At 54.4% G+C, this 19,066-nt stretch overlaps 1 protein-coding gene across 6 annotated transcripts in view; it reads right to left on the bottom strand.

Annotated features, from left to right (window-relative positions):
• The window catches only part of TMCO4 (transmembrane and coiled-coil domains 4), a 76,729-nt gene that overhangs the window by 36,006 nt on the left and 21,657 nt on the right, over positions 1-19,066 (bottom strand). For all 6 annotated transcript variants that reach the window (XM_037032723.1, XM_037032721.1, XM_037032726.1 and 3 more), the window contains 6 exons: positions 18,454-18,628; positions 17,657-17,684; positions 9,993-10,125; positions 2,808-2,905; positions 2,414-2,557; positions 1,457-1,576 (listed from right to left, as the gene is read on the bottom strand). In XM_037032723.1, the coding sequence (XP_036888618.1) occupies positions 1,457-1,576; positions 2,414-2,557; positions 2,808-2,905; positions 9,993-10,125; positions 17,657-17,684; positions 18,454-18,628 (698 nt within the window). The remainder of the gene's footprint in view (positions 1-1,456; positions 1,577-2,413; positions 2,558-2,807; positions 2,906-9,992; positions 10,126-17,656; positions 17,685-18,453; positions 18,629-19,066) is intronic.

Below are 19,066 nucleotides of genomic sequence, written 5' to 3'. Positions count from 1 at the left end.
ACCAAGGTCAGGCAGGAAGTATGGCCACCACTGTCCGCCTCCCTCTCCCTGCTCCTGGCCCCCTCCCTGCCCTGAGGATGGTGTCACCTCTCCAGTCGACATGCAGGCCCTCTGTGACCTGCCTTTCTCACTTGCTTTCTTTTGGGTCATTTAGAAGACCGTGGCTTCCGCCCTCGGGTCCCTGAGATCTGGGAACCGGGAGTGGGGTGGGGCTCCGAGTGTGCGTGCCTGGCTGCGTGCCCAGGATTCCCCGGCCCACCCTCACCTCCCTCTGAGTGATAGCTCTGTGCTGGGCCTCACGCTGGGCACAGGTGGGCCAGGCAGGGAGCGGGTCATGCTGTCAGTCCTTGGTGCCACCAGGTGGAGGACACACCTGTTCAGGTTAGAGCAGGAAAGGGAACTATGCTGGTGGAATGCCAGTTAGAAATCAGGGGCCCTCGATACGTTATCTTGTTTAACGTAATCTTTGTAATTGCCTTGAGAGGCAGGAACAAGTAAGCTGTTCACGTTCTAAATGAGCAGCTGAGGCACAGAGAGGTTCAGTAATTTACTTGAGGTCACACAGCCAAGGCATACTGATCTCTCTCACCTGCGTCCGTAGTCCTTTGCTACCTTCCACCTGCTCTCAGGACAAATTCAAACTCCTTGCCTCACCTGCTCCTGCGTGATCCGCTCTGGCCCTGCCCACACTGCTGCCTCCTAGCTCCCTGCTCCAGCAGCCTGTGCTCCTTTTGGTTCTTTGGTGCCCCCGGGCCTTTGTACATGCTGCCTCTTGGCCTGGGGTGCATTTCTTGCTCCTTCTTCACCCAGCTGACCCCCAGCCAACCCTCAGCCTGAAGGTCACTTTCTCTAGGAGCCTTTCCCGAGTTCCAAAGAGATGCCTGGTGCTTCCCCCTATTGTGCCGCCCACAAAGCTCCTTGTGATAGTCATTTGATTAGCGGGTCTGTCTGCTGCCTCAGACCAGGTGTTCCACAGGAGCGGAAGCCGCAACTGTGTCACTCGCCACTAAATGCCTGGGGGCTGGCTCCGGGTCTGGCACACGGTGTGTGTCGTGTCCTACACATACTGCTGGACGGACAGATGGAGAGGCGGAAGGGTGGGTGGACAGATGGAAGGGTAGATGGATGGGAGAGTAGCAGGATGCACAGACGCCTGGATGGATGGATGATGGATGGATGTGTGGCTAGATGTGTGGGCGGGTGAACAGATAGTTGGATGAGGGGACCATGGAGGGAGGGATGACAGGTGGATGGGTGAGTAGATGGACGTGGGATGAAGTCCCCTCACTGCTCTGAGCCCGTTTCCTCCTCAGCAAAGTGGGACTTCCCTCCCCACCCTCTAAAAACATACACAGGCAAGAGCCTAGGCCAGGGTCTGGCCACAGCAGCAGGCCCAGCTCGGCCGACGTCTGCCCACCCCCCTTGCCATCCTTTTCCCCTCCGCCCCGGTCCTCACGGTATCTGCCGGACGCCAGCCACCCCGTGATGGCGATGGTGATGCGCAGCTGCCTGCCTTCCGTCAGAGGCAGAAACGTGAACTCCTCGATGGCCCCGACACGCTTCTTCATCTTGTATCCTACAGACCCAGACACCCAAATGGGAACGGAGGTGACTGCGGACCCCGGGAACGTTCGTCAGAGGGGGGCTCCCTGGGCTCGCCCTGTGCACAGTGAGCCCCGACCGTGTGCCCTGTCCTAGGACAAATGTCTCATTTTTCAACTCATTAAGGCAGGTGGCATTATTGCCCCCAATTATGGAAGGGAGTAAGAGGCTTCCATAGGCCGGCCGGCCCCCAAGTGCGGCGCCAGGGTGGAACAGAGGACCCAGGCGTGTAACTGCCACTCTGTCCTGACTCAGCTGGTTCCAGGTCATTTTTCCTGTCCGCAGGCTTCGGAGGCCCACTGCGCTCCTTTCAGTAAAAGGGGATCAGACTGACCAAGATCCTCAGCGCAGAGAGTGACACGCCTCTGGAAGAGTGGAACAGCAACCTCTGTGGAGTTGGGGGCTGCTGACGCATGATTTGGGGAGACGCCCCCAGAAGATGTTGGTACGTGAAGGGGGGTCACGTGCTCTCTTACATGAGGGGGCTCAAAGGTCTACAAGGAGGCCCGTCTGGAAACTTCCCAAACGGAGGCAAGCAGGTGCACCGAGCCCCTTCTCAGGAAGTCTGCATGAGGTGCCGTTTCTCAGACTCAACCCTCACGCCGACCCATGCCAAGCGCTCGCCCAGTTCTCGGTGAAGCCTGCTGCCAAGTTCTGGTAAGGCCGGAACTGGCATGAGAAAAGCCATGTGCTCCTCCTTCGTCTCCTGGGGAGCCATCAGTGTCACCGGGAAGAATCTGGGTGTGTCCTTCAGAGGCTGGGCCGCCCTGGCTGAAAACCCCTCACAGCTCCCCACTGCTCTCGAACTTACCTGTCAGGCCAGCTCCGGCGGCACCGAACAGCGAGGTCATGACAGCTATGCCGGCCACTGAGCCCAGAGCTGCTGCCCCGGCGCTGCCGATGATCGTCGCGGCCCCGGCGGCAACAAGAGGGGCAGCTAGACCCCCGGTCACACCTGCAAGGAAAGCGCGGTCAAGGCAGGAGTGCGGACGTGCCCTGCTGGGTTCTTCCCCCATCAGCTGTCCACCATCTTCTACGAAGGCTTCTAACAACACTAGCGAATACACTGCCGAAGGAGCACCTACTATGTGCCCAGGAGCACCGTCCCACTCGTCTCCTGCCCTCTCCACTTCCAGACTGACACCGTCCCTCACTCTGCACTGTGTGGACCTACGCGCCCCCACCTCCCCTTGAGCTGGTCTTACCGATCACCGTCCCGCCTCCGACAGTAGCCAGGCCTATCAGGAGATAGCGCTTCCATTTCCTCCGATTTTCTTTCTTCTTCCTGGATGCCTCGGCCGTTCTGGGGGAAGAGAGGTTGGTCTTTAGGGTCAGCTGTGCCTGGGACCCCCTGAGGCCTCCCCGTCTCACCAACCCCTAGCTGGGAGCAATGCCGGGTACGCTGTCATCAGAGCAAGGTACCACGTCACCCTGGACCCATGGATGCTTTTAAAAACCTGGGGAATGCCAGTGCGTGGGATGCGCTACTTACCCAAAGGATCCATCCTAACAGGGTTGCAATTTGAATAACGAAAAGACAAGAAAATGACGATAATAGTAAAAGAAGCACAAAAATGATCTTTCAACAGATGGACCCAGATGAGGACCAGGTAGCATCACAGACTCCATCGTCTCCCTCCTTCCTTCCCTTCCCCTCAACATCTGAGCTTGGTCTCCTTCTGGGATATTTAAACACCAATATCCTCCAGAATAAGCATTTCAAAGGGGGGTTACTAGAGAAACGCCTGCCCTGGAGACCTTGGCCTTGGGACAGCAGCCAGGGCCATTCAGAGATGAACCGCAAAAGCCGCACATGCAGCAGGAGGGAAGCATTTGGGGTGAACTGGGGCCGGGGGAGCCCTGACTGCAACCACCTCGAGGGCTCGGGAGCATCGCTAAGCCCTGCGTTCCTGTGGGACACCTGGTCCTCCGTGCTTTGGGACAACTCGGGGCAGGACCGAGGGCAGGTTAGGGAGGTCACTATGAGCGCAAACTCTGACCTGCAGTTGGAGTCTGGACGACTTGGTGTGTCGACCGAGAGCAGACCAGGACGACGAAAAAGGCGGGGTTAATGTTTACTGAGGGGCTCCTGCATGCCAGCTGCCACGCTGTGTGTCTCACGTGGGAGAGCTTCTCCCAGAGGCAGCATTATTTTTGTCCCCATGTTCGGAGGAAGGGCCAATAGAACCACCTCCGGGGGTCAGGGAAGAGAACATCCGCCAAGCCTGAGGCACAATGGCACCGCGTGAGTGCCGACAAACAGGGGTTCCTGCACCTCTGGAGCCCCTGTTTCCTCCTGTGTACAAAGGGGACAATAACATCTACCTCTTAAGGTAGCTGGTTGGTGAGGATTAAATTCCTTCCTTCTTCCTCCATTCAATCCACACTCCTGGTCTGAGAGTGGACGACATGTGGGCCCCTCTGGGCGCCACGTGCCGGAGAGCAGAGCAAGGCGGTTTGAACCAATACCCGTCTCCTTCCCATCCCTTCCCTCTCGAGCCACACCTGAGGGTGGGACATAGAGCCCACCCTCCAGTCGTCAAAAAGGACCAGGACCCGACTTGGGTATTCGGGGATCTGCTCTGCTTTCGGGGTTCTGCTAGCTCAGCTCAGCCGACTTTCGTCGGGCAGACCGGCCCTGGGCAGACCGGCCCTGCTCGGATGCTTTGCTACAGAGAAGTGGAAACGAGGGATGACAGTCTCTGCACAGGTCACAGGCGCCCGATCTCCCCGCCTGCGATGCCTCGGGCATGCAGGGTGAGGCGTTCGGAGCCGCACACTTCTGGCCAAGTGGAAGGCGGAGGGCAAGGAAGCACCTGGGAGGTCAGGACTCCAGCCCCCACAGGGGTGCTGACGTGTCACCTACAGCTCACCGAGTCCCCGTTAGCCCTCCCTGCCCCAGCCTCCCCAGGGGAAGAGTGCACACCCCTCCCCATTGAACCACAATGAAACGTAGGTGGGAAGAATGTGTGGCTGCTGGCAAAATCTTTAAGAGTCAGTGCAGGAGACTGATTCTGCTCCTGTTCTGCTCTGAGAACAGCCATGTTCCAGAGAGAGAGGTCACGCCGTCAGCCTGGGACCCAGCACCAAGACGGTGTAGACCAAAGCCACAGCCGGTCGGCAGTGGCCATGTCGTACGGACAAGAAATGCACCTGTGTGGCTCTAAGTCACTGAGATTTGGAGGTCATTTGTTAATGCGGCCAATGACCATCCTGATGGAGAGAGCCCCATCCTCATCCAACACCTGGGGACAATAACAGCACGAATTCCCAGGGGTATTGTGGGAGCTGTAGGCAGGAATCCATATACAGCACTGGAGCGTTGTAATCGTCTGATATGCTTGTTGCTATTATCATTGCGTTTGTTATTAACTATAGTTTCCTCCTTAACATAAGAGGTATACTTTGGCCCTTAACTGCTAGCGCTAATCAGGGCAAAGATAGGAAGGCTGTAAACAAGTTGCTTTTGGCAGAGGTCAAGGCCGGAGCAAAAATTCAAGTTGTCAAGGACATACAATGGGAACACACAAGGGGACAAGCAGGGGCCCTGGGAGTCAGCATCGTCTCATTCAATACGCACCACCCAGGAAGGGCTGGTCGTTTGGGGCAGAGATTGGAGCCCAGCTCTGCCATGACCCCGCCGGCTCACCCAGCTCTTTCTGAGTCTGTTTTCTCACTTGGGGACTGGAAATGGAAGCATGTGACAGTACCACCACAGTGACTAAGGTCAGGCAGGAAGTATGGCCACCCCTGTCTGCCTCCCTCTCCCCCCTCCTGGCCCTCTCTCTTCCCTGAGAATACCGTTTCCGTCCCATGCCCCCCACAACTTCACAGACTCACTGCTCATCACTGTAAAAATAACAGTAATTTAACTTAAGTATAGTTGGTATACAACGTTACATTGGTTATATTAGTTTTAGATATACCATACAGTGATTTGACATTTTTAAAAAAGATTTCATCTATTGATTTCTAGAGAGGGGAAGGGAGAGAGAAAGAGATGGAGAGAAACATCGATGTGTGGTTGCCTCTCACGCACCCCCCCACTAGGGACCTGGCCCGCAACCCAGGCATGTGTCTTGACTGGGAATCGAACCAGTGACCCTTGGGTTCACAGCCTGCACTCAATCCACTGAGCTACAGCAGCCAGGGCTGATTGACATTTTTATAGCTTACCACACGACTGGCCCACTATGCAGACTTGTCACAATATTACTGACTGTGTTCCCCTCCTCCCTTTCACCTGCCCCCCACCCCTCGCTGTGGTAACTGTCCCTTTGTTCTCTGTTTCTGTGAGTTGGTTTGGGGTTGTTGCGTTGCCCATCTCTTCCTAATTTACCCTTTGCCCTCCAGGCACATGGACCTCCCACAGGCCACGGTCTCTACACCTCAGTACTGTGTTCCCGCAGGCCCCCTGTGGCCAAGGAACTTCTCAGAGAACATTGGGATAGTCACTCCCTCCAGGAAGCCTGCTCAAGCCCCAAGGTTCCTTAAAGGTCCTGACTCTGGGTCCTCTAAGCCTCCAGGTGGAAGTAGCCTGCACTTCTAGACCTTCAACTTTTGCAGAGTGGGCTTTGCATCAGTTGCATGAGAAGCCTCAGGGATTCAAAGCTCAGCTTCCTGGGCCACAAGCTGTGGGCCTGAGGGTGAGGAAGCCGCCTGTCACAAGCTCTCCAGGGACCTGCTGTGTCTCAAATCTGAGAACAGCAGGGCCAGACCTCCAGGGAGCAGGCCGAACCCTTCCCGCTCTCTACCCTCTGCTGCCAGCCCTGGGCACAGGACCCAAGGGGTGCGCAGACAACGTTTCTCCAGCAGAACCGAGTCCTCCTGGCCAGGATCAGCCAGGAACCCCTTGCTGCAGAGATCTGTCTCCCACTCACTGCCCACATCTAGGCAAATCAGGGGGGACACGGGACTGAGTGCAGGCCAGTCACCATTGAGAAGGAAATCCTGGTTGTCACAGCTATGTACGGTGCCAGACGGGTCCTGGAAATATTGAGGGACCCGCTCTGTAAAGTATGTGATTGCCTAGCCGCTGTGATGTACGCCTGAAATCAAGACGACATAATACTGCATGTAAACTGTAATTTTAAAAAGTTATTTTTAAAAAACCCCAAGTCCTGCATTAGCAGCACAAAGCTGGAATGTATAAAACTTTAATGATTACTAGAGACCTATTTTTAAGAACATAGTGGAACTTCTGAGCGGGTGCACTTGACATTTCTCACAACTGTCTGCCTCTAGACCCCTCCCACAGTGGCATCTGCATGGCCAGGCTGCTGGACAGTCAGCTCGGGTAGCTGGGCTTGTGGCCGGAGAGACCACAGCCTCCAGGGAACAAAGTCATTGAAAAGTAAATATATTGCAATCGTTCTGAGGCTGTTTGATTCAAAGATATGAATGCTCGTACATCAAATCCATTTTACAAAGACGGACCATATACTCTAATCTCTAGTATCCTGCTTTGTGTTATTCTTTAAATGTTTCTAAACATTTGCCGAGTCAGAAAGAATATAATCGATTCCCTTACGTTATTTAGCTAAAGGCACTGTCTCGTAACGTTCACCGGAATCGCCAGTCTATTTCCTTGTGTGTGTAATTACTTGAAAGTTCTTAAGAACTGTTTTGTACGTAAAATAAAGAGCTTTCCCAGCCATCATTAATTACCACAGCCTTTTAGTCCTGCTATTCCTTCCGCTGTCTGAATTTCCGCATCTAAGGCACAAGAGGAGCCATGTGCTCCGAGTCACATCGACCACATGCCCTGTATGTGGAAGTGAGAATGCAGGGCACGGCTTTCGATTTAAAGCCCTGTTCCTGTTACTGATGGTGCTTGTTGGTTACATGCCATGGCCACACTGAGGTTCTGGAAAGCCAGAAATGACCCTGAGCTGGTGTCCTGTGTCAGCCTTCCAAAGACAGAGGCTGAAGCCTAAACGCAGATCCCCGGCCAAAGCCACAGACGCCCAGGGAAGGGGCCCCCAGAAGAGGCCCTGTTGCCCATCCCACTGTCCCACAAGCCGGGGCCTTCCCTGTTAGCTTACCTCCCCCGAGAGGGTGCTCCTTACCCTTCGGTCCTCACCACCACCCTCTTCTTTGTTTTAATCACTTTCTCCCTTGATAGAGAGGGAGAGCTTATCTCGGGGAAGTTTAGAGACACTTCCCTAGTACAAGAACTATCTTTACTGCTTTCTTCAGATTAAGGGGGGAACCTGGGATGTCCAGCTGGGCCTGGAGGGATGCCCATCAGACTGGACGTGGTGGTAAAATCAGACGGTGCCTTGATCGGCTGCACGGCCTTAGGCGAGTCATGTCGCCTCTCTTTCTGTTCCTTTACCCGCAAAACCCTCAGGAGATTGTTCTGACCACGGAATGAGGCGACGGCTTGGGCCTGCACCCAGTCAACACTCAATAAAAGTTAGATATTGACGATGTCACTGTGACGTGACCTGAGTCAGCCTCCAGCAGTGCGCTCCCTCACGTTTCCCAAGGCCTGCTGTGTCCCAGGCACTTGTCCAAGCTTTTGATGTGCATTCATTAATTTAATCCTCGTAACCGCCTAATGAGGGAGTCACCTCCATGATGCCCGGGTCAGAGATGAAGAAAGCGAGGTGTGGAGGAGTGAAGTCATCCAACAAGTGGGGGAAGCCTGGATGACCTTGGGACCCAAGAGCAGAAAGGAGGCACATCAGACCCCGAGCCCCAGCTGCAAAGGATCGCCCTGGGGTGCCGAGTGACAAGCTCACCTTGCAGAAACACAAAACCTTGGAGTTAAAAGAAGCCGACAGAGAATGCGATCCCCTGTGTGCATTGGTGACGGCGCCAGCCCTGCTGCCCAGAGAGGGAAGGCAGCGTGCCCAGGGCCACACCGAGACCTGCAGCAGAATCCAACTGAGAACGAGGCTGAACACTCACTACCCTTTTCCTGGGTCTCAGAGTCTTCCCGCAGACCACAGACAGAAGCTGGGAGGCCTCCAAAGTCCCTAACACCGAATTTACAAATTCCACATGTGGAGTGCTCTTCTAGGAAAGGACTCATACAGGGTAATTACGGCTCTGATAGCAGAGACTCTAGCAAACAGTGATGCTCATCAACTAGTGATTCTGTACAAGGCCTGCTCGAAGCACTTCACACGTACGGATGGTTCATTTGAAACCTCCAAGAACCGTATAAACAGGGTGCTATTATTATCCCCATTTTGCAGGTGAGGAAACTGAGGCCCAGAGATGCTAACTAACTTGTCCAAGGTCTAACATAGCAGAACTGGGCCATGTTATTGGCCCAGGGTATTCCCTGATCTGACTACAATCAGAACAAGTCCTCTGGGTGATGTGTTTCTTTCTGACAACAGGCTTTGCAAACAAGAGCCGAGAGTTTTCTGCATTTCAAGGCACATGAGATACTATCAGTGTTCGATCCAGCCCCGGAATCTGGGCAGCCCTGTGATGGTGGTGACTGACCTGGGTCCAGGTGTTTCTTTATTGACACAGCTCTGGGAGTCAAAACCAGTCTGTTTTCTATTTCCACAGACTGAGTTCCCGAGTGTCTCAGGGAAACTGCCTCCTCCCTCTCCAAACCCTGGCAGGGGGCCGGCTCCAGTTCTGAACTTGGCCTCGGGGCTAGATTCCCAGGTGGGCTGGGCTGGCACAACTTGGCTGTTCAGAGCCAGTCATTGTGTCCGTCATGACTCAAGGCTGTGAGACGTGCCTGGTGAGAGCAGGCGGTGATTAGGCTGCGACTGGATCGATAGGTCGCTCTGAGCCTGTGCAAGGTGTTTAGCAAAGAGCTGAGCACTGGACACGGTGCCAGGAGAACTGCCCTCTACGCACTCAGACGTAGGTAGCAAAGCCACTCCACAGCTGGCAGGTGCAGGGGCGCACGGGGGAAGGGAAGGACTCATACCTTCCATACCTTCGTGCCAGCCCCGGCTCAAGCACCTTATGATATGGTTGAGTTCATTTTTCACGACCACCCTGGGGGGACTCTATCCTTACTCCCGCTACACAGGTAAGAATCCTGTGGCTCAGAGAAGGTGGGGGCACCTGCCCAAGGTCAAAAAAAGCTGATGGATGTCAGAGGTGGGATTTAAACTCAGGCCACTCCAGCCCACGGACGAGAACCTGGTAGGAAGCAGGGGATCGGGGCCACAGAGTGTTAGTCACCAGCCCTTAGCCACCATCCATTCAACTCCTTCTTCCTAGGACTGAGGAACGGGGCCCCAGAGGGGGAAGCGACTTTGAGTGACTTTGCTGAGGCCCCTCAGTGTCCCTTGCTGCCCAAGGGACACCCTGGGCACGGTCTCTTAATGGTGGGAAAGGAAAGAGGGGACCGTTACTTGAAAAGCTCTCAATTCCCGGCAGGTGGGGCTGGGGTCACAGGGCTCCCTTACTCAGATTCCTCCTCCTTGGTTTCCTTCAGGCTCTCGAGGAACGTCTCTTCCAGGAGCTCCAGCTCCCCCAAGGGCACTCGGAGGACGGAGGTCAAGTGGCTAATGAGGACTCGGGCCCGCGCGTCGTACTGCCCTTGAGAGAGACAGAAACACGAGCAGAGAGTCAGCGTGGCTCTGGAGAACGGAGAGGTTACCAGTGGAGTAACCAACAAACCCTGCAAACGCCCGAAACGCACAGCCGCACGAACCGGTCACTCAGACAAGGGCGCAGCTTCCTGGATGGAGTCCCAGGCAACCGTTAAAAACAGGAACCGGCAGCGAGGTAGTGTTATTTTCACCAAATTAGCCAGGGCCAGGTTTTTAAAACAATGTAACCCCCAAGCTCTCAGGGAGACAGTGGCCACCAATGCCCAGGTGGGAGTGTCAGTGACATCAACTCCCTAGAGGAAGCTTCATGTCATGCACACCATATTTATATCAAAAAGTTTAAACAGTGTGCACCCCCCAAGTCATAGGGCCGGCAGGTAGAATGGGGGCTACAGGGGGGTACGGGAGGCGGGGAATGGGGAGTTAGGGTGTCATGGGGTGGTCTTTCAGTTTGCGAGGTGAAGGGCTCTGGAGACGGATGGTGGTGACGGTCGCACAGCAGCGTGGATATACCTGATGTCACTGAACTGTGCGCTTAAATGCGGACAAGGGGCTAAAGTTTATGTCACTATTTTGCCCCACACACGTACACAAAAACCCAGGGAAAAGACGCACAGCTCCTTTGGCCCAGGAACTCTACTTCCCGAATTCTAATCTTAAGACAACAATCTTAAATGTAGGGAATGCTTAGTCAATAAAGGCCTCACCGTTGCATCTGTAACATGAAGGCGGACACAACAGGAGGGTTCTGCCATTGGGGGTTATGTGAGTGACTACAGCCCATCGCCCAGTGGAAAACTACAAAGCCATCTACAAAGCCATCAAGAATGAGCCCTAAAAGTGCGTAGTCACTGAGAAAAATGCTTATGCAATGAAACAGATTAAAAAAATGGACAGAAAATTCACGTGCTATATCACAGGTTCCCAAGTAAGGGGGAGAAAAACACTGCATGGAACAAAAGGAGAAGGAAATATGTTAAAAAGGATTTTTTTTTTTGGCCTTTGAAAAGTTACCCATCATCACCTTGGGTTAATTTACAACTGGACAAACGAATCTGTCAGAATCTGACTGGAGGTGTTGTGCCCAAGCCCAGAAGCCTGCAAGAATGGTTCACGAGGAGAGGGCACCCGAAGGGGGTCAGGCAAACCAGCTCCATGTCAGGGGTTTGTCTTCAGGTGGCACGGGGGGCAGGGCCCTGTGCAAAGTGCCCCTATTCTCCCGCGACTGATGCCATTGCCAGCCTGAGCTGTGCCCCATCCCATCCGCCAGATGATGTACCCTGTGTGGCATAAAGGACCCTTCTGGCTCACCTCTCGGGTGCCCAGCCTCAGGGCACTGTGTGGCCCAGCACCCGAGCCAGAGACCAGGGACGCCCACCGCCCTCCTCCCTCACCCCTTACGTCCCAAGTCTCCCCAGTCGTATGGCCTCTATCTGAAAACATCTCTGTGGTATCCATTTCACTTTCCCATTGAAGGGGCCTTCGATCCCTTTGCCCCTCTGGTGAAAAGTTCTCTGGTAATAAGTGTAAGTCACCACAGTGGTGCATCATACAAAGTACAATGTATGCATTTCTTACGGCTGCTGTAACACATTCCTAGACTTAGTGTCTTAAGAAATGCAAATTTATTATTTCACAGATCTGGAGGCCCAATATCCTAAACTTGAGGTGTGAGCAGGGCCGGCCGACTCCTTCTGGAGGGCCTGGGAGAGAATCTGCTTTCTCATCTTTCCCAGTTTCCCCTGCAACCCCTCCGCCCTCTGCTTCCTTCATCCCGTCTCCTACTCTGACTTAGAGCCTCCTGCCTCCCTCTTAAAGACCCGGTGATTAGGTTGGGCCCGCCCAGATAATCCAGACCTCCCCATCTCAAAATCCCCAACTTCCTCACACCTGTAAAGTCCCACTGCCACACAGGTGACAAGTCACAGGCTCCAGGGATTAGGACATGGACCTCTTTGGGGGAGCATTATTCTGTCCACTACTTAAATCTTAAACTTCTATTCCCCCCCCAGGATGTGGCTCAGCCATCACCTCCTCTGAGCCGTCTCCAGGGCACCCCTTGGGTGGGGCCCACTGTCCCTTGCACGGGCCCCTCTCTCTCCATCTTATGCACCTGTCTGTGTTCTAGGTCCAAGTCACTCATCAGCATTTCTGAGCCCAACACACGGTAAGATCTCAAACACTTATTCAAGGAAGGAAGGAAGGAAGGAAGGAACTCTTCAAATCTTTAGGTCAACTTCTTTATGATTCCAGCACAATGACAGGCTTCCAAATGGGACCTTTTTGACAAAGAGGGACAGGCCTGAGGACTTAGTATCCAGCTAGTCTTCGAATAGGCCGTGTGACGATGCGCGTTGTCTAGAATACAAACTCCCAAATCCGATGGGACTCTGAGAAGGGCTCCCTTTTCTGATGCTGGAGGGTGTATGGGAGGCTCCCTGCCCGGCCTCAGGCATCCCACCGTCTTCCCACTTGCCTCCTCTCCCTCCCCCGCTGCCCTTCTGCGTGGGAGGGACGTGTCCGGCTAGGTCCGGTCTGACACCCTCTTCTCTCTGGGACCCGCCTGGCTGCCCACTCCAGCAGGTTCCCTCAGGTGGGACATGTCACACCACTCAATCAACCAAACTGCCGCCACATTCTCCCGTCACCCACTGACATTGCAGCTCCGTCTGCCTCCTGTGAAATCTCTCAACTGGCTCCAAACTGGCGGAGAAAAGGGGTGTTGCCCATGGGACTTCTCTCATCCAACAAGTGCCACCTCTGGGAGATTCCGACCCAGTAGATTCTGGCAGGGGACCTGGGACCCATCTCCAAGCACACACAGCCACGTCTGAGAATCACCACCGGTCTGGAGGGACAGACCACTGTCACTCTGATTCTCCTTGGGTCCTCTCCCTCCTTGGTTCCAGTGTCCCCAGCCCCAGGAACTCCACTCAGGCCTCCCGGCACTTTGTTCTCTTCTTTCCTGGGAGATAATGTAGACCTGAAATCTGTCACCATTAGAACCAAGTTCAAACCCTGCCATGTTGCAGAAGGCTGCCGGCCAAATTTCTGACCTTCCCTCCTAGAATGTTCCTTCTGCAGAGCCTTTGCACTTGATGTTTCCACTTCCTGGAAGGCTCATTTTCCAGATCCTCACCCGGGGCTCCTCCCCCTAACTCAGGTCTCTGCTCCCAAGACTCCCACCCGGAGGGGCCTTCCCAGCTACCCCCAGCACTCTCTACCCTTCCCGCTGCATTTTATTTCTCACAGAGCTCTCGCTATCGCACTCACATTTGTTCCTCTCTCCTTCCGAAATACAAACTTTATGAGGGTAGTTGTTTCCTCTGCCCTGTCCCCTGGTCCCCAGAACAGGGCCCGGCCCAAAGGATAAACATCCCGATGACGTGACAAAGCTGGGTAGGGACTCTACTTGTGCACTGATCCTCGAGTGCAGAGTTCGTCCTTGCTCAGGTGAAAAGTGAAAACATGAAGTCATGTCACAGAGTGTGGAGGAGAGGGCTCCTGGTCCATGATGGGCCCCTATGATGTGACATTCTAGTGAATGTCACAGGCTGGTCTCCTCTGCTGGGTGTCTGCAGTGCTGGGCAATGACATTATACTACAGCAGTGGTAGCTGGCCTTCAGCATGACGCAGTACCCACCGCCCCCCCCCAAGTTCTGAAGTTTGATGCTTCAGCTTCTGCAAAATAAATTGGTCCCTTCCTGCCACTAGGGCCCTCCAAGTGAGCTAGGGTCTGGCTGCATTGGCCTAGCCCCCCCGCTGGAGTTTTAGCCCCTTTGCAGACGTTCAGGGTCTTTACTTGTGAGGGACAGTGTGGCTGGAGGGCCAGGAACTTTAGGATGGGCCCCCTCACGGGCAAGAAGTCAAACTCAGATAGTTTCTGGTCTGGTCCTGCCTTTTCTCATCATAGCTTATTTTGGGGGGACAATGTCATGATCAATGTCATGGGAGCAGAGGGACTGCTTCTGAGGCCTCCCTTCAGCTCCACCCTCTAGGATGCCGGCAAATCAGCGGCGCCTCTGGCCCCAGCCACGTGGGGCACCCACTCTGCCTTCGGTCTCCCGACTCCCTCTCTAGGGCAGCTGTGAGGACAAGGGCTTTATCCATTTCCCCCCACGTGGGAGGCACAACAGCAGCTGAGAGTGGACTCTGGAATCACACTGCCTGGGTTTGAATCTCGACCCCCTTACGTTCTGGCTTTATGGCCGGGGGCAGGTTACTTCCTGTGCTGTATTTTCCTGTTTTGTATAATGGGGACAGTAACAGTATCCACCTCCCAGGGTTGCCAAGGGGTTTGAAAGAATTAGAATAAAGTAGTGAGCTCAGCGCCCGCATGTAGTAGGCACACAATGAATAGCAGCTGTGGTGAATATAACACCTGGAGCCCAGCACAGGGCCTGGTGCACACAGTGGGTGATCAGTTCTCTGCTGAGTGAATGAAGCAGCCATTTTAAACACTGATCCCAAGCTGTGTGGCTCTCTAGGATGCTGGTGGAGACCCCGGCAACCAGTGACAAAGTTGGCATCTCACCACAACCAAAGCCCAATATCTCAAACCCTTTGGCTCCATCGGGGAGGCAGGGCTCACAATTCAGGAATAAAGGCCAGGTCGGGAAGTAGAGCCAAGTTTGCGGCAGAGATGGCTGGCCCCGTGCGGCACACCCGCCTCGGGTCCCACGGCCTAGACTGAGGCCGTCTTTGGCTTCAGAGGACAGGGGGCAAAGTCCACGACTCAGTTTAAGTTTCCTGGGCACCAACGCAGAGTTCCCAGTGAGACTCGCTTTGTCTTAAATGGAAGTTTTAAACTTTGAAATGTAGTCCTGGGCTACTGAGCCTTCTGAGCCCAGTTTCCTTCTCCTGTAGGTGGGGAACAACAGGACCTACTTAGCAGTTGATCTGAGGACTGTACACTTTGCAGTAATTCACAAGCTCTGTGCGGGACCTAGGAGAGCAACTAGAGTAACTGTAAAGATGACCAAGTACCAATAAACCAGCCCCACCTGAGAGGGCCATGTTTTGAGTCCCGGAGCACTGCTTCTCAATCCAGGGCTGTTTTTGCAACAGCCACACGCCCATCCTCCCCCGCCCGGCCCCCCCACCATCCAGAGGACATTTGAAAGCGTGTGGAGACATTTTTGGTTGTCACAACTCAGGAGGTGCTTCTGGTATCTGGTGAACAGAGGTCAGGGGTGCCCCCAAACACCCAACAATGCACAGGGTGGCCCCATGACAAAGAATGACCCAGCCCCAAACGTCAGTCACGCCAAGGTGGCAAAGCCCGGTGCAGGGCTAGCTCAGGTGCAGGTTAACCCTCCACACACAAGAGATGTACTTTTCCAGTTGTGTGGGCAGAGCTTTGTGGGTTGTCACAGGATGAGAAGAAAATAATTACATAGACATACAAGAAATCCCACCCAGCTGCCCAAAGGGCATTGTTTTGGGACCAACATCCTAATGCTGTTGGTAAAGGTCAGCCCTCCAGGAAGTTCTGAGAAATGCAGCTTTTTGTGTTGATTTCCTCGGCTAATTTCACATCTAATTGCCTCGCCTCACACCCAGAGGAATCCAGCAGCACAGACAGACTCCGCCTCCGCTGCACAGTTTAACCCTCAAGTTCAGACAAACCACGCTGTTAGTATCTAAACTCGCGCTCTAAAGGAAGGCCACCCACCCACCCTTCTGTCCATTCACTCTTCCTTCCATCCACCCATCCAACACTACAGGCCCACCACGCGCCCATCACTGCTGCAGACGCTGAGAGACGGCGGTGAACCATCCAGACAAGGGCCCCGCCCTCACGGCGCTTGTGGGGAAGGAACCAAACAAACAGCCCCACTCTGACCCTGACCTTCTCTGCACCATTCCAAGTGGATGCCTCAAACTGTGGATCGTACCGCAGCCTATAAATGCGATGCTTTTTCCTTTACACAGATACCTGTGATAAAGGCTAATGCATAAAGTAAGCGGAGTTAGAGATGACCAATAACTAATAGTAAAACAGACAACGACAACAACATACTGTAATAACAGTTAGGTGAGTGCGGTCTCTCTGACCAATGACCCGATGGCTGAGATGACTATTATGTGACTAACGGGACGGGGCAGGGATACGCTGGACGAAAAGATGATTCATATCTCAGGCCAGACAGAGCAGGCCTTCGAGATTTCATGACGCTCCTTAGAACTGCCTGCAATTTAAAACTTATGTATTGTTGATTTCTGGAATTTTCCATTTGATATCCTCAAACTGTGGCGGGCCATGCGTAACTGACACCACGGAAAGCTAGACTGCAGATAAGCGGGGGAGCTACCATAGCTAAGTTAAAGACCCCAAGGTGAGGTCAGCCTGTACAATGTCCTCACAGGAACTGTGCGGAGGGGAGGGAAGGGAGGAGGAAAAAGCATGGAGGACGAAGGAGCGACACAGCCACAAGCCAAGGACACTTGGAGCCCTCGGCTGCCACAACAGGCATGAAGGATTCTTCCCGCACGCAGCCTGCGGAGGGAGCGAGACCCTGCTGACACTGTGCTTTCAGGCGTCTGGCCTCCAGAACTGTGAGAGAAGAAGTTTCTGCTGCTTTAAGCCCCCCATAACTCGTTCCGACAGCCCTGGGAAACGAACGTAGTGAAACCCTGTACTGCCCTTACTGAGCCATCGTGGGCAAACTGCTTAACCTCTCGGAGCGGACTTCTTCGTCCACAAAATGTGCCACCAGGATCCGCCTCATTAACCCACCAACGGACGTTTACTGAGTGTTTACTATGTGCAGGTGCTGGACGTACGTGGTGAAGAAACCCGCACGGTTCCGCCCCCGTGCAGCCCACAGTCTGGAGGGGAAGCCAGTCACTACACCAAGAAGCGCGTGGCTAGGTGCTCCACTGCCACAGGCGGGAGGCCGGACGGCTGCCCCTGGGGAGCGACGACTGAGCGGAGGGTTGAGGGAGAGGCGGAGAGGGGCTGGGGCAGGACTCCTGCCAGGGGAGGGGCCCTCGCAGACAGGCTGGTGCCAGAAGCAGGGCCCGCTCCACACGGGAGAGGGGAGGACAGGGAGGGGCCCGCCCACCAGGAAGGGCCATCTTTCTCCCGAGTGCAGCGGGAGTGGTCATGGGTACCGGGCCAGGAGGCAGTATTGTCACACATGTGTCTGGGAAGGGTCGTTCGAGCTGCAGGGTGGAGGACACTGCTGGTCAGAGTGGTGGCAGGAAGACCTCGGAGGAGACCCCTGCTGTCATCCAGGAGGGGGCTTGGGGTGGCTCAGACCAGGGTGGGGGGTGGGGACGGGGAAGGGCCAGATCAAGAGCTGCTTAGAAGGTCAAAACCTCAGGGCATGACGAGGAATAAAATGAGGCGATCACCGAGAAGCACCACACAGCGCTTGGCACGAAGGAAGTGCGCGCCGCCACCCGACGACGTGGGGCTCCCGTTCCTTCCTTGAAGCAAAAAGACCAGGGGCAACCAGGCTCCAGGTGAAGACGAACGCCCACAGTTCACAGAACTTAGAAATCAACTCACCATCCTTGAGAGAGAAGCTCAGCAGGTCCTGGGGGAAAAGTAACAGGAATTGGCAATAAGTCGCTATGTAAGCAGCCGGCTCACTGGACAACCATTTATTGACTCTTACTAAGTGGGAGAGCCAGACAGACAACCTCTCTGCCTCCTACTCTACTGGTGAGTCAGACAAATAAACAAGCGAATGAATGAATGTGTGAGGGTTTCCGGGAGTGAAATGGAGGAGGGGAAGGGCTGTTTAAATCTGTTCACTTGACCCGCCACGACCGAGTCACAGCTCCCTGTTTGTTGCACCGTGCACAGAGCAGGTGTGTGACAAGCCTGAGGGCACACAGCAAAACTGCTGCTCCTGAGAAAAGGCACCACAGCACGGCACTCAGGAGCAGGGGCTCTGGAGTCAGACCGCCCAGGTTCGAATCCGGGCTCAGCCCCTTGTCGGCTGCAGGACCTTGACTTTATGAGTAATTTCATGAGTTACTTAACCTCGCTGGGCCTGGGTGTTCTCCTGGACGAAATGGAATGCTCCCACGACCAACCTCATAAAGTTGCTTTGAGGATTAAATGCGTTGATATTTGCAAAGGTGTTCGCATGTACTAAGTACTGCTTAAGTACTAAATTAAATCAATAGTGAATATTCAATAATGATGATGTAACATTAGCTCTGATCATCATCACCAGGTAATATTCGGATGAAATATGTTATCTTTCCACCACCTGACCCAGAAGCAATGTCCAGACTGACTAAGGAAATGATTTGTTCTGGCTTCCCCGGCAGCTGCGGCCTGGGGGGGAGGGGTACCTGAGTGATCACCAACGGGTCCTCCTTCACGATGGGATCCTTCATCAAAATCTGAGCAAACATGTCAGCTCCTTCGCCTCCCACGCCGCTGGCAAAGGCGTTCATGGTTGGCAAGACGGCTTCGGACAGCTCCAGCCACTTCACCAGGCCTGCCACGAACTCCGTGCAGAACGAGCTGAAAGGCAGACACAGCTGAGACCCCAAAGCTTCCAGACTGTCACAAGGCCATCGGGAAATTCAGCGTGGACGTGTTCACGCACGTGAACAGCCAACACATCAAAAACCATGGTGACCACGGCGTGTGGAATCCAAAGGAGCCGAAATCCAATTTCGGGTGGTGGGGATTTTAGCTTCTTCCCCCAGAGAAACTTTGGCCGAAGAGGCTGATAAACCAGAGGTCAGTGAGCAGCCCCTGACCACGTGCCCTGGGTCTGGCCTGAGCCAGGGCTGTGCCTGGTCTGCGGGCTCAGGAGGAGTGAGACGGGCTCCCAGCGAGTGGACACAGGGACGTGACTAACAGATCCTGGTGGCACGTGACGCGCTAGGACAGGGGCAGGGACCGAGCCCTGGTGAGTGCAGAGAGGGAGCCCCAGACGGGCCTGCGGAGGCGGGG

Source organism: Sturnira hondurensis, unplaced genomic scaffold (genome assembly GCF_014824575.4).
Source record: "Sturnira hondurensis isolate 20B ecotype Veracruz unplaced genomic scaffold, ASM1482457v3 Scaffold0021555, whole genome shotgun sequence".
NCBI classification, from domain to species: Eukaryota; Metazoa; Chordata; class Mammalia; order Chiroptera; family Phyllostomidae; genus Sturnira; species Sturnira hondurensis.
Note: the sequence above shows the minus strand (reverse complement) of the source record. Positions and strands in the feature narration are given on the sequence as shown.